Source organism: Aspergillus homomorphus (genome assembly GCF_003184865.1).
Source record: "Aspergillus homomorphus CBS 101889 unplaced genomic scaffold BO97scaffold_42, whole genome shotgun sequence".
In the NCBI taxonomy this organism is placed as follows: domain Eukaryota; kingdom Fungi; phylum Ascomycota; class Eurotiomycetes; order Eurotiales; family Aspergillaceae; genus Aspergillus; species Aspergillus homomorphus.
The window spans coordinates 223957-238317 of record NW_020291928.1 but is presented as its reverse complement, the minus strand read 5'-3'; the positions used below and the strand labels follow the sequence as shown (position 1 = coordinate 238317).

General features: G+C 52.0%; 4 protein-coding genes across 4 annotated transcripts; 2 read left to right on the top strand and 2 right to left on the bottom strand.

The window, feature by feature from the left end:
• Positions 1 to 110: 110 nt before the first annotated feature.
• Positions 111 to 2969, bottom strand: BO97DRAFT_397316 (pentatricopeptide repeat protein). Its single transcript, XM_025694129.1, has one exon. It carries the CDS (start codon positions 2710 to 2712, stop codon positions 256 to 258), a length of 2457 nt encoding a protein of 818 aa, XP_025548168.1. The 5' UTR covers positions 2713 to 2969; the 3' UTR covers positions 111 to 255.
• Positions 2970 to 3166: 197 nt separating this feature from the next.
• Positions 3167 to 4444, top strand: rsm25 (mitochondrial 37S ribosomal protein mS23). The gene is made up of 2 exons (XM_025694128.1): positions 3167 to 3825; positions 3939 to 4444. Exons 1-2 carry the CDS (start codon positions 3395 to 3397, stop codon positions 4291 to 4293), a joined length of 786 nt encoding a protein of 261 aa, XP_025548167.1. The 5' UTR covers positions 3167 to 3394; the 3' UTR covers positions 4294 to 4444.
• A 748-nt stretch (positions 4445 to 5192) lies between these two features.
• On the top strand, positions 5193 to 8572 carry BO97DRAFT_192060 (putative cell morphogenesis protein Sog2). Its single transcript, XM_025690472.1, has 4 exons — positions 5193 to 5823; positions 5903 to 6014; positions 6073 to 6422; positions 6478 to 8572. The coding sequence occupies exons 1-4, from the start codon at positions 5360 to 5362 to the stop codon at positions 8558 to 8560; spliced, it is 3009 nt and encodes a 1002-aa protein (XP_025548166.1). The 5' UTR covers positions 5193 to 5359; the 3' UTR covers positions 8561 to 8572.
• Positions 8573 to 9493: 921 nt separating this feature from the next.
• Positions 9494 to 11381, bottom strand: cp9 (putative serine carboxypeptidase; the record flags this gene model as incomplete). Its single annotated transcript, XM_025699291.1, has 3 exons — positions 9494 to 10080; positions 10216 to 11075; positions 11138 to 11381. The coding sequence occupies 3 exons, from the start codon at positions 11379 to 11381 to the stop codon at positions 9514 to 9516; spliced, it is 1671 nt and encodes a 556-aa protein (XP_025548165.1). The 3' UTR covers positions 9494 to 9513.
• Positions 11382 to 14361: the final 2980 nt, after the last annotated feature.

Below are 14361 nucleotides of genomic sequence, written 5' to 3'. Positions count from 1 at the left end.
AAGAAGTGCAGTGGATAGAATTACTGAGTTCTAGCAGGGAAACAGGTTCATTCCGAACATTTTCATTAGATGCTGTTGTCAAAAGAAAAGGAAAATTGATAATCCGAACGATTCGTAGAAATGCTGTACAGAACAGGAACACACAATGTTGAAATCCATCGCTATGTTCGCCATCAGTCTCCGCCTGAGGGTATATCTATCTATATCAGGTCTATATAATTTACACGCACCCAAATTGGCCACACCGAAAGATGATCACGGAACGCTATGATTCCACCGGACCCTCTTCATCTGCTTCTCCAGTTCCTCCTTAATAGCTATGACGTCCTGCGCCCTGCGCTTCCCGGGTTGCCAGAGGCGTTCCATATGAAGCCATGCTTCCATAACCTCCTGGGGTCCACAGCAACGCCCGAACGCGCGGAGGATGACCACGATCATGCGACGACCAAGGAATACCCCGTTCTCGATATGACGCTCGAGCTGCTCGTCCGACGCATCGGTATCGAGGGGCTCGTCGCGTGTTCGCTTGCTGGATACCTCGCCAGGTGCGACAACACCCCCGGTCTCCACGTGTATGCCCTCTTGAGTGGCGGGCCCTTGCGCATCGTTGGGCGTTTCTTGCAGTGGTAGCCGGGTGTACAAACCAGTTGACGCGTGTCGGACCAAGGGCTGTGCGAGTGGAACGTACGATCCATGCAAAGGATTCTCCCATGTGGGGGGTTTCTTTCCTAGTCGAGGATTGTATTCTTGTTCGACTCGCGCTTTGGATTCGTACAGAGCTCGCAAGTACGTCCTCCATGCAACTCGCAACTTGTCTGCAGTCCAGCCCTCTCGTCGCCGCCCGTGAAGGGCAAATCCCTCGAAAAGAAATATGTAGATTAACCCGCGCGGTGGCACCGGGAAAAGCTTCTCCATGTCTGAGATGATAGACATCAAGGCTTCGATGTCGCCTATCTTATGGGCGTACAAGGACAGAAGAATGCGGAATGTCCGCGTGTCTGGAGTGAGAGCGAACGCTTCCTGGAGAGTGCGATAGTGATCCGGCAGATGATCTTTGAGAGGCGCAGAGACCTCTAGGAGGCGATTCAGTTTTCTAGATCTTGTCCGGTAGCGTACGAAGCTGGTGGTCAAATTGCCACGAATCGCGCGGGTATTGGGGGCCGCAGCCTGGTTCTTCAGCATCTGCGCATAGATGGCCTCGGCAGCTTCCACATCCCCTGCACTGATAAACGAGGCCATTAGACAGTTCAAGACGGCAGTATCCACAATCTCGCCGCTTGATATGAAGTCATTGAACGCTTGCCGGATGCCATTGACATTTTGTTGTTGGCCATAACGATAAATATTGGACACTTTGCCGGTGCGTCCGAATTGGAGACCTCGCTCTTCCATTTCCGCGATTAATTGATCAGCGACGGTGAACTGACTGGCTTTGATGGCTATGTCAAAGAGGATGGTAAATACAACACCGTCTGCTTTGACTCCACCCCAGTGCTCCATTTTCTGCCAAAGACCGATAGACCTTGCTAGGTCTCGCTTAAATACTCGGCCTGATGCCCGACCTGCAAGATGTATAGCGGACGTCCATAAAGCGCGAGACACGGAGAGCTTGGCATCAACCATGTCATCCAGCAGCGCAATGAATCGTCGCGCTTCGACCCAGCGACGGTTCTCAGGGGTTGCGAATCGGCGTAGCAGAGCACCTCGGCAAGCTTTCGAGAGGTAGGCGACTCCCGGTGAAGGGAGATCTCTGTAGAGTCTAAAGACATATTGGTTTGATTTTCCCTCATCCCACAAAGCATCCCGCAGTCTCGTCACAGTATCGTACTCCACGGCATCGCGCGAGGTAGCTGCATTGGTCGGCAAAGGTCGCACGGGGGACGAGTTCACCATAGTTCGATCTCGCATGGCCATTTCTGCTGCTTGCTCCCAATCGAGTGATTCGTCGAACAATGTTTTATAGAACCGTGAGACAGAGTTATATAATGCCTTTGCAGGTGAGGTCTTCCCTCGGTAGCCATACTTTTTTGGCTCTCTTTTTTGGTCCCGTAACTGGCCCAAAGTTTTATTCTCAATTAAGTCGCTGTGCGCAGGCTGTTCTGCCAAGTTCTCTTCTGATGTTTTGTCTGCGGCAGACTTGATTTCGTGTTCTTCCCGTGACACTCCACTGAACTCCCCGTGCGCAGCAAAGTTCCGGTACCCGGTAAAAGTTGGTCTGAGTGTTCGCGAGCCAGAGCTCTCCAATGGGCCATTCACCCAAGCATAGCCCTCTTCGTTGTCTTCCTTCATCCTCAATGCGACGCCCGAGTTGAACATCCGTTGTGTTCTTGGGCGAGGCAAACATTCGGCAGATGAGCCCAAACGATCAAGATGGCGCGTCGAGGGCATTCTCTTGGTCTGTCTCGAACGCCGGTCCTGCCAGCTGACCACTTTACCTCCGGTCGAGTTGGAAGGCACTGTCGAGAATGTTCTGCTACGAGGCGAGTGCTCGCGGCAGTAACCGGCCATCACCAAGGAACCGACGAACACGTCGGCTATAGACGCTGCATTGGGGCGCGGACGTCTGCAAGTAAGCCGTCTAACGGAGGCATTGTAGGAGAACGAGTCGGGATTCGACATGGAAGGGTGGTAATGGGGGGACTTGCACGTATCCAATCGCTGCGAGAGAGGCCGCAGATCGGGCGAGTTCGGGGACCTAGTGGAAGGAGGCATGAGATGACAGACATCGTGGCATTGGATTAGCCATGCATGTCCCGAGGAAGTCTCGAGCAAGGAATTCTGGGATATTCAGACGGCGGGTGTATGGATTGCGACAGGGGAGGGCGGGCAGATAATCGAGGTGTAGGAAAGAAGAGAGGAGAGAGGAGGGGAAGAGGGAGAGGAGAGGAGAGGAGAGGAGAGGGATTTCCGTTCCAAGAAACAAAATAGATGATATAGCACCTGCAGTTTATTCAGGATCAGGAACTTGGATTTGGAATGGAAGAGATGGAGGAGCTCCGCGTTCAAATTATTATTACGGGCTCTGCAACTCTCACAGCCAGTCTCTGTCTTTCTGCTCCAGGGCGGAGCCGGGTTTCAACCAATCGGAGACGCGCATTGGCAATCAGTGGCAGTCGCTCTTTTCCTTCCCGCCGACTTGGAACCCATTGAATTGCAACCTCTTCGGCCTTCGAGTACAGCCCTGGTTCATTAAGTTGGACCCTCCTCCAGGCCTCACGGAGGACCAGAATCCAAAAAAATAACAATTCACTCTATCCAAGCTAGCTTCAATTGGTTCCTGATCAGGTCTGTCGTATTTCACTGACGACCTTCCGCTTTTCTATCCATCCACCGAAAAGATACTGCACGGCCTCCTGCTCCGCTGCCGCCGACACCGCCGCCCTCCGATTGCATAATGGGTAAATACAATTTCACAGCGCTTCGCGTGCGCGAGAAAGCTCTTCTAGAGAAGGCTACGTTTATGCGCGAGAAGCTTCCTCCCTGGGCCGATGTTATCGCCGATATTCCTCCCGCCCAAGCCCTCGTCCGAAACCAAGCCCACCAGCATCAATTGGTCCGCCAGCGTGTGAAGTCCGTCCCTGGCAAGTCACAACCGCAGACCGTCTTCACGGTCAGAGAAAAGCCCATAAAGTCAAAGAAAGCAAGCCGCATGTTCCTGCCCACTGAGATGAAGTTCGAGGAGGATCGGCTACGTACGAAATTCTTCAAGGACCATCCTTGGGAGTTGGCCAGACCCCGAATCCTCGTTGAAAAATCGGGCCAGGATTTCCGTCGCTACAACTGGTCCAAGCTCCAGCAGCGTGGAAAGAGGCTGGATGGTGAGAGGTACGTTGTAACACCTTGCTATCCGAATTCGGAGGATCCGTACAGTCATGCGCCGGCTGCTCCAGCTCCTCCCTCCGAATGTTATGCTAACGTGATTCTTCTTGCGTGGATAGTGTTGTTCAGCGCCAACTCTGGCTACTAAACAATGTCCCTGATATGACGGAGAGCGTCTCCTACGATATTGCACGTCGCGAATTCTATCAACTCCGCCTGCGCGAAGATATCGAACGACGAGTTGCGGTAGAAGAAGCCGAGGCTACTGGCGCTGTCTTTGGACCTACACGTCAAGAGATTGGTATGCAGATCGAGGACCAGGTATTTGAGCGCTGGAAGGCCTGGGCCTCGGCGGGCGTCCATGTGGTGGAAAACAAGCAGCGCAGCAATATGTCCGCGGCGGATGGCAATGAAGACTTGGGCCCGGAAGAAGCTGAACCTGTCGTACTTTCGGCTGAGGAGGAGAGCTTGTAGAGGTATGTTGGTCATGGGGGGACTGAAGGAGTGGATTAGATGGTACGACGTGTGTGGATTTGATAATCGGATGGTTTATGTACACTACGGGGAGTATTGATATCTCTGTATCTATTGTGATAGTACTGTTTGGCTTTTTTCTGTTTCGCCGGAATATCAATTTCTCATTTCTACCATTGCTATTTATCTGGTAAGTACTTGGAACGAACCCAAGTTCCATGCCCGGGCAAGATCAAACAATAGCAGTGTCTCAGTGTTTCAGGTGTGGCTTTCCGGGCACTTTCTCCCTCCAAGGACCAATCACCGGGGCGCACTTATCGGGCTTTCCACCACCAGGAGTTAAGTTATCGCCCGGTCTTTCTTCCACTTCCCATCAACTGGACTCACTACTAACCGCCCCCCAAGTTCATTCATTGGAACTTCACTGAACAAACCTACCTGACTGCTGGCCATCTCCTCTCCTTCAATCCTACTCGATTCCCTCTTTTACTCTTTATCCGTTTCCTACATTCGTCTTCTTCCCCCACTACTTCTGTTACTCAGTCGATTCTGCGGTGGCTTTGTTCTGACAGCTGCAACCTTTTTCTCCGCGTTTCATTAGTCTCCCTCGTCACTCCATCCTTCCTTGACTTCGCTCGTTGATCTCTCCAACCATCTACCGCCATTTTCGAATTCTGTACTGGCTTATAAGTCGCTGGATTCGAATTTCGAGTCGCGTAAATTAGCAGCATAAGCACTTTCAGTTTTCTTCCTGGCTTCCGCCTTTGTTGGACTTGAGCAAGTCCTCGTCCACTTGAAGCCTAACGAGTGCCGCCCGGGCCTGGCTGCGCGCCTCACGCCAACCTCACACACGGTCGCCTCCTTTATATCCTCATGTTATCCTTTCTCTCTACGACACGTCACTGAGTTCGATCACCTATCGATCATGCTTTGTTCCGGCAACAGCACACACCCCGGAGACATTTTGGCTATCTGAATGCTTGTTGGAATTCCAAACAATAAGTCACCGAAATAGTCAGCGTCAGGCCGCTCGCATAGACCTGCTTGTTCCGTACATCTCTTCAACATGCTCTCAACAATGGTGCGCCCGGAGGATACCATCAGGATGCCCTTCGCCTACCGTGGCGATGCGGATGATGACGAGGATGACAGACAGTCTCTGGAACAGAGTCTACCGGCCTCCTTGGTGCCGGCCTCCCTGGTGCCTGCTTCATTGGTACCTGCCTCCAGGGTCGATGCTTCAGCCAAAAGTGAGGATGAGGTAACACTTGTGAACGGGACCACAGGTGACGGCAGTGGCAGTACAAGCAAACATCCACCACCAGGACCCCGCTTGTTGACAACGGAGGAGACAATAGAGCTTGCCCGCCGGGCGGTCGAGAATGGAATCCAAGAAACCAAACGCTCGCTTGCTGGAAGCGAGGCAGTGACTGATGTGGTCAAACCGAAACTGACAATAGACTTGGGCCACTCCAACATATCTCGAATCCCCGAGTCAGTCGTGGATACTATCAAGGACGAAGTTGAGCGGTATGCTATCCCCCAACCTCAAGAGACTCGATGCTCAAATAGCCCTCAAAATATAAACCGGGATGCTGATAAGTTCAAGACTTTCTCTATCGAACAACCAGCTGGTTCACATTCCCTACCGATTTGCAGAGTGCCGCCATCTACGATACCTCAATATCCGCGCGAATAGCTTTCGTGAATTCCCCAAAGGAGTGCGTTCCAGCCCAAGGCTGACGGATTATTGCTGCGGAGGCTAACATAAAACGTCAGATCTACAAGCTGCCGCTCCTCGAAATTCTGGACATCAGTCGTAATAAGATCAGCCATCTCCCGGAGGAGATCAAAAAGTTATCCTCACTTCGGGTTCTATCGGTAATGCAGAATCGTCTCGAAGACTTACCGCTTGGGATCTCCGACATGAACAAGCTCCAGATTCTTAAAGTTGCTGGTAACCCCTTGCGGTACCCCCTGCGACGGCTTCTGGAAAGCTCAGAGACAGAGTTCGCCCCCTCGAGCCTGACTGACAATGAGAAGGAGGTCGCAGTAACTGCAGAACTAAAAAGATTCCTGAAAACGAAACAGCCTGTTGCGCCCCTAGAAATTGAGAAATATGACCCCAGGTATGTCACCTCTTGTCTATTGGTAGCAACGAAACTAATATCTCAGGGCTTTCAGCGAGGTCATGCTGGATACCCCTAAACCTCTCAAACGTGGAATGAGCAGTCGCTTTCCCGTAATTCCCAGTACCGGAGACGGTGCCTCCGACCCCAAGTCACCCTCGCTAGGTCGACCACCACCAATACCAATGAAGTCTCACTATCGTATCGCTTCCGGACACAATCCTGCATTCCACGGTGCTATACTTCAACGTCCTGGGGCCAAGCCTTTTGCAGGATACAATGAGCGCAATCGAAGTAATAGCGAAGGCATCATCCAAGCCTCTCTCGCAGCGCGCAACAAGCGGATGGGGGTGATTCGGAAAAACACGGATCTTGGCACGCTCGACGAGACGCGTCCCTATCGAAACAGTCATTTGCGAGGACTAAGCTACGGTTCTATCCTTCGTACCCGACCGTCTGGCGCCCTATGCAACAGCAATTCCTCCAGTCCCAGTAGCCCAAGGGAACGCAGGCGCTTGAAGGACGGCTTTGTGAATCGAATGTCGAGTCTACCGGAACAAAAAGCCGAGAAAGTGACAGCGGAACCCATAATCGCAAGCGCCAAATGCATTTTATTTGCTCTCTTCCAGATTCAATCCAACGTCACTTCTTTGATCAACGTCATTAAGCGTGAGGACGCCCGCCGAAACAGTCTTGAGATCGTTTTTTATAATGCTTCCACCCATGTTGATCGACTCAATGAGGCGATAGAGAACGCCGAGCATTCTCAATCTGAGGAAGCAGACGTGGCGCGGTTGGCCAACGAGGCTGTGAAGCGGGAATGTGAGACGTGCATTATCGCCTACACACACGTCGGAACGCAGCTACGAAACAGCATCGATAAAATCGTCACAAATGGCGAGTCGTGTTATGTGCGCTCACTGATATTGATGATTTTTGGAAGCATGGTTGAGCTGCGTAATGCGTGTGCACATCTGGGGGTCCCGATTCAGAATGGCCAGAGACCCCCGGGCCCTCCCGCGAAGTTGCCCGTACCAGAAATCAAAGAGTCCGCCGGTCCGGACCGGTTTCTGGGGCCAACCGTGACACCAACAAGGGGAAGGGAGCAGTCTTTCTCGACTCGTCGGTACCGGAGTGATACAACGATCCAGCATCCTCAGATCACAATGAATGGGCCTTTCCAGGCGGCATCGCAGTACCAGTCCGCAGTCAGCTCACCCGGGTTTGCTTCGACGCCGTTCTGCTTTGCCGCAAGGAGTCGGTCCAGTAGCCGGTCCAACCACATCAACACCTCTGTACCGTCCTCGCTGGCAACCCCTCGTTCAGGCGAGTCGTTCCCAGCAATTCCCAGCTCCGTCATACCCCGAATTAACCCAATGACTGGCCTGGATGAGATTGAAGAAGAGCGTATCTTCGAGAAGATTTTCTGCCAGCTCAACTCGGCTTGCAATGCTGCCCTCCAGGGCCTGCCTGTGGCCTTCTCCCAACTGGTGCGATGTCTCGAAATAGCGGAGCATACGCGGAAATCAGAAGGTATTGTCATGCTCTGGAAAAATCTCATCCACCGTTGTCAAGTGTGTCTTGATGTCTCCGAGGGGCTGGGCTCCAGGCTTTCCAACATGAAGGTGAAGGAGCCCGGTGGTGGAATGCGGAACTCGCGTGATTTCTGGCACACGTGCAAAGCATTCCTGCAGTCTTTTGTAGACCTTGTCATTGACATGAAAGAGGTCCGAAATATGAAGATCCTCCCTAACGACATTGTCAACATGCTTCGTCCTATTCAGAGATCGAGTAGAGAAGCTGGACGAATGATCGATGCTTCACCTTGGTCTTTTCTTGCGGACATGAATCCAGGCAACCCGCACGCCATTATTTATGGACCTCCATTACAGTCTCAGCACTCACAGCATCAAACCTCGTTATCCACCAATACTTTCCATCACGGCCCTAATTTGTCTCCATCGGTTCACCTTCCTGCAACGCCCCTTAGTGCTGCCCTCGGTCCCGCTGCGCAGGCGACCGTACCCTCCACCCCTGCAAGTGCGTACAGCGATAAATTCTTCGAAGGGGATGTCTTCCAGAGGGCCGACTCTTTACTCTCGATGCCAAATCAAGCACCTTTCTTCGCTCGTCGTTGAACTTAACTCTATTGTCACCATTCTTCACCGGCTCTTAAACCGTTCGGGACAGTGGAAACCTGCCGAATGGTCTCCATTTCGCCAAAATATCGTGTTCGTGGCTTGATCCGCAAGAACGATATTGATGATTGTATGCACCATCACATGTTTACCTCTGCATGATTTGCGCGTTGTTCCAGGCATCCTTGTTCTTCTCATCTGTGTCGCGTGTTTTATGTTATTGTTTGTTCTCCAGGTACACCGGGATAAAGGAGGACATCGAATCAGGACTCGAAAACAGGCGGCGTACGGCTTTCCAGCGTCAAGTTCCACTGGGAAGGACTTTGCATAGCGTTCTCTATCCTTGTTTTTCTTTTTTTACTTTCTGACCCATGCATTATGAAGATCAAGGCGAAATGAAATCATCATGTTAAGTGTTTTACTTGAAACCTGTTATTTTCGCTGATAGAGGGATATACAATAGCCAATCCAGATTTCTCCGGACGATTTCCTGTGCAGGAAGAAAAGCAAGTCTTCTGGTTCCTAGCATCACGACGAATCTTACTCCACAGATTCAATGTTTATGCTCGGAAGCTTAGGCGCGATAATCACCCTCGCAAACTTTAAAAACCAATAACGCCCCTAACCGTGAGGGTTCCTCTTTGTTTTTTTCTTTCCCTGCAACGATTCTTCCCAACACCTCGCCCCTACTGCATTGCATGCATGATGCAGGTTCCCCTCTTGGACCTCTCCCCCCAAATTTCGTGCCTGGGTGCAGGACGCAGAGATGATATATCCACGCACAAAAGTTACAGACTTACAGACATCTGTACAAAGACGATCGACAACTGGGAAAAGAAGCTCAGTACAGTTCAGTTCAGTTGCAAGGAAAATGAGACTCTCCCCCCTGGGCACCCCATCCGGCCGCGCAATTCGATCCGATTGTCGGTCTATGCATGCTGTCTTGTTCTATTCTACTCTGAATCCCAATCACCAGACCCCAAAACAACATCCCGCACGAAAGCAAACATCTCCCGCGGCTTCTTAGCAAACACCGCATGGCCCGCGTCCCAGAAGAGATGGTATGTGACACCTCGCGAGGAAGTCCAAAGGCCTGCTGCTCCTGCTCCTGCTGGTGCTTCCGTGGTTGGCAGCTCGTCGCATTTTTTACTGGTTCGACCAGACGGTGGTTCCGCAGCGCAAGAGCGGTTACGCGGGGGCGCGGCGTCGTCAGTGTAGAAATAGTTCCGCGCGAAGGACCGCGAAAATCCCTGCGCGCCTCGCCAGGTCATGTTCTGCAGGACCAGCTCGATGCCGTAGTGGTTCAGGAGGAAGTCGCTGTCGCCGGCGTAGATGTGGAGGGCGAGATTATGCGTTGTGATGAGGTCTGGTAGAATTTGCTCGGCGGGCGGTGCGGGTAGTTGGCCGTCTTTGAGGATTAGGGTGCGGAGGGTGTCGTTGCAGGGGTGGTAGGGTTTTGCTTGGTTGCTGGTGATGGAGGGGTTTGGGGGCCGGGGGGATGGTGGCTGTTGGGGTTTGTTCTCCTCCTGCTGTTGCTTCGCGGTGGGCCGATTGGAATTGGGGCTGTTTGCCGGGGATGGCAGAGGGGGAGATTGAGATTGTGATGAAGGAGCATGGGTATGGGGTGAAGCTGGTGTGAGCAGGTTCAGTGCGACCTGGACGTCGGGTCGGCTGAAATATGAAGATAGTAGGGGCAGGGGGTCGATCGCTGTGCAGTTGTTTGTTAGGTCGTAGATGTCGAAGCATCGGGACGAGGAGGAGAGGTATCTTGATGCTGTGGAGAAGATGGCGCAGGATCCGTCGCAGGTGGTAGAGTTCAGGATGGAGGAGAGGATCTCTTCGGGGGTCGTTAGGGGTGGTTGTTGCATTGCGGCTGCTGCTTCTGTGTCACCGCTACATGTTTGCTCTGGTACGTCGTTATCGTCGTCTGCATCGTCGGGGATGGGGATTGGTCCCTTGGGAGGGAATTCTGCTGCGCTTTGTATAATCTGGTCGAATCCGCAGATGGAGTCGGCTTTGATGAAGGCTTTGACGATGTCTGGGGGTGTTTGAAGTAGCGACTGTTTGGAGCGCAAGTATGCTACCGTGGGGATGCTGGACATGGCGATGGCATTGCCAAAGGTCGCGTCGCCCAGGGACATCGAGCGCAGGTTGAGAGGGAATGAAGCCTGGTGGCGCATGATGGTTGCCGCGATATACGGGATGTAGATCCCAGCGTAGGACTCGCCCATCAGGTGGATCTGCTTGGACCTGAGGTGCGGGAAATGGGCGAAGAAGGACTGTAGCCACGCATATAGATACGAAGTCACTCCTTCATTGTCTGACAGTGGGTACGGTTCACTCGCAGTGGAAAGTCCCGTGCCGACGGGCTGGTCGATATACAGAACATGTCCCAATCGAGTCCAGGAGTAAGGATTGCGAACGAGTTCTGTCGAATTTTCAACGAAGGAGAGAGGCCCATTGCCCGACATCAGTCCGATCAGAGACGAACAGCCAGGTCCGCCATTGAACCAGACTAGAAGGCTTGCGTTAGCTATCGCTGCTGGAAGAATTGCTGGTGTTCGCAGGGAGACTGACTGATCAGGTTGTCATCGTGCGCGATGTCTTCGGCCTGGAAGTGCCAAAAGAACAGCGAATTACCAGGCTCAGTATCAGGAACCGGAATCCGGCCGGCCCAACTGGTAGGAAGAGAAGGTGCACCTGGCAGTGAATAGACTTCGAATTGGGCAATATCCAGATGTCTATGAGGCAGAATTGAGCGAAAGATCGTTGGCAGTGCCCAGAGGGTATTGATCAAGGAGTATATGACGGCCAAATTCATGATCTCGTAAGTGCCTACTGGGCAGTCACCGTGATGCTCGTCTCATTTCTCTTTTCATTAGCTTTCTCCTATAATAGATTACACGCTTGAAGACAAAACATGCTGAGCCTCCATACTAGCAGGATCTGCGTAGATCCGGATGTTGTTCTCAATAGACTCAAGCTTATTGAGCCCTACAAAGAGCCACGGGTGGTACTACCCGTGGTAATACCAACTAGCCTGGAGACTGGGGAAGCAATACTACCATGATCTTGTTTAACACAATTGACACAATTGATTACACAGCTGTTAACACTGTTCCATGTTACATGCCCTGCAGTACGTATAAGGATCACCTGACAGCCGTGTAGGGCTCGGGGCTAGGGTCGCCCTGCCTTCCTAGATAGGTAATCATCATTTTGATCATGGATTGATGTTCATCGCTCATTTTATTCATGATCGCTTCACTCAGGCAGCACTCGCAGCAATTGCAGCACTCGCAGCGGACCCCTCCTTCACAACAACCGTTCATCTCCATTCATTTTCCGGCATATCTGCCTGCTCTGACCTGACAGGCCGGAAGTTCTAGTACTAAAGTCTTGCCTCTCCCCGCCCCGCCTGCGAGAGCGCAGCGCGGAGCCAATAATGGGTCTAGACTTGCGCGACGTCTCGACTCTACCCTGCAGCCTGCAGCCTGGGGCACAGAAACCGGGTCTATGCTAACACCGCTCTTCTTATAACTTGCTTGCGAACGGGCTTGGCTTTCCCCAATTGCCACTTCGCCGTCCTGACCTGGGATAATGAGGCGGCCACGCGTGGAGTATCTAAATCGTTGTGATCAGTGCTCAGCGAAAAGTGAGGCGCTAAGCACCAGCATCAATCAAAAACTTTTCTCGCCCCTTTATTCGCGGCGCGCGGAGGGTCGAATGTTCCAGCCACATTATTCGGGATGACGTTTTTCGCTGGGTTTACTCTATCATTCGTTCGCATCGGCTACCATTATCGTCGACTTGGGGAAAAGCGACGCGGGCTGCCAATTGCCGCCGATCACTGATCAATCCCACTTCTCAGCAGTCGCAGTCTCAATAATGAATCCCACTAGCAGAGGCCACACGACCGGAACCTTGAACATCACACCTTCATGCTGAGGAACATACTGTAAGACGGGGAGGACTAGCATTGCTGACTCGGGTTGACCTACCGATGCTACCACGCGTGTGATCCACCCCGACCGGAACTGTCTGGCTACCGTCGAACGTCAACATCTACATATCAATCTGCTAGGGCGGGTGGATCGGGGCCATCCCCATGTCCCACCCCAATGGAAGAAGCGAACGGAAGGAAATCAAACAAGGTGGCCGACGCCTGTGACTGAAAAGGGGCTTCAGTAGCGCGATAATAGTTCCGCCGGCGGTCACCGAGCCAGACTTGACTGCAGTCCCGAAAGTGTCGGTGGGCAAAAGCGGACCCTCCATGGGCAATAAATCCGCCATACGATAGCTGGACGCGGATAGTATAATGATCAGTCCGACGCCCGACTATAGAAGTTGGAACCAATGGGCCAGGATCATCTGGTTTTACAAGACAGAGTAGAGATGCAGAGTTGCCGAAGACTCCTCGGATGACTTACTACGAACTGACTACTGACTCGTTAGTGTACACGAGGCCAAGCAAGCAAGCTGATTGCATGATGATAATGAATACCAATGCTCCGTGATCCATCGACATCCCATGCTGCATGGTGCCTATCCTTCAGGCCCTGCAAAGAGAGAAGGGAGGGCGGAGGCGGGGACGAAAAGAAAAGACAAACCACCAGCATTATTGTGAAGGGCCCCATACATCCCAGGGCAATGGTTCGTTCAGATCGCATCTCAGATAGATTATCTAATAAGGTAAGAAGGTCAGTAACTGCAGAAGTTGGATGGATCAAAACATTCAACATACATGCGGAAGAGTGAGTCTAAAGACTAACAACTGACCACCAGGTGGTGGTAGTTAACAGTTCCGTATGGAATGTCCGCCCATCCCCTGCTTGGGATCTTGTCTTCGTTCCCCTACTGTGTTCAACGCATAATAATAAATAATGATCGTAACAAACAAAGAAGAAACACAACACAACACAACCAGACAGCACAAGGACTCGGATTTAGATGGATCCGAGCTCTAAATCCATCCGAGCACAGTCAACGGCAGGCTGCATTCAATTGGCACAGAACGATTGAGCGGGAATACACCGAATCCCCCTCCTATAGTGTATCTACTGTCTACTGTACAGTACCTACTGTACGGTACTTTGTAGATGGTTAGCAATCATCGATAACTAACTATCCCTTTTCTTTTTCTTTCCCCCTCCCCCTTCTCCCACCACAACATTCATTGGCAAGGCTTTCTTTCGTTGGATTTGTTTTTCCATCCCCGACTTTATTGCTCAATGCAACCAGGCGAAATCAACGGGTGGCGGTCTATGCATGGGAGAAATGGGGAGTGAACTTCCTCCCTATCACATTTGAGATTGTTTTACTCAGGGACTTGACTTTCCCACACTGCCGGGTAGCAGCATTGAAACCGGCACACGCCCGAGGTCTGAGATCGCACACGATACCGTGCCCTGGTTGTGAGGAATGCTGCTGCTGGGGTGGAGTCAGGGATTATTGCCGCGGTGGGAATTGACTTTCCCTTTCACCTTTGCACCTTTGTACCTTTGCGCCTCTGCGCCTCTGCGCCTTTACGCCTCTCACTGCTCGCCCTGGCGCGGTTGTTCCAGAGGAATGATCCTTCCTTTACCCACACATACCCCTAGTATTGACGATTGAGGCCGGCCTGAAGAAGCCAGAAGGGCAACCCTCATTACCAAACTGTCTTCTTCTTAGTCGTCTCTCTCTGCTTCTCTTCTCACTATCTTCTCTTCCTAAGCATCCCACGTCATCCACTATGTGACTGTGCCCGTTCCCAGGTGCCAGACAGAAACCGGAAAGTTCGTAGTTGCTGCAAGCGTCTAGAT

Excerpts from the sequence above, each read along its gene's own strand:
- BO97DRAFT_397316 (XM_025694129.1), bottom strand. The coding sequence starts at position 2,712 with ATGCCTCCTTCCACTAGGTCCCCGAACTCGCCCGATCTGCGGCCTCTC.
- rsm25 (XM_025694128.1), top strand. The coding sequence starts at position 3,395 with ATGGGTAAATACAATTTCACAGCGCTTCGCGTGCGCGAGAAAGCTCTT. Across the intron at positions 3,826-3,938 it reads AAGAGGCTGGATGGTGAGAG|TGTTGTTCAGCGCCAACTCT; the intron begins GTACGTTGTAAC and ends TTGCGTGGATAG.
- BO97DRAFT_192060 (XM_025690472.1), top strand. The coding sequence starts at position 5,360 with ATGCTCTCAACAATGGTGCGCCCGGAGGATACCATCAGGATGCCCTTC. Across the intron at positions 5,824-5,902 it reads ATCAAGGACGAAGTTGAGCG|ACTTTCTCTATCGAACAACC; the intron begins GTATGCTATCCC and ends GATAAGTTCAAG. Across the intron at positions 6,423-6,477 it reads ATTGAGAAATATGACCCCAG|CGAGGTCATGCTGGATACCC; the intron begins GTATGTCACCTC and ends CAGGGCTTTCAG.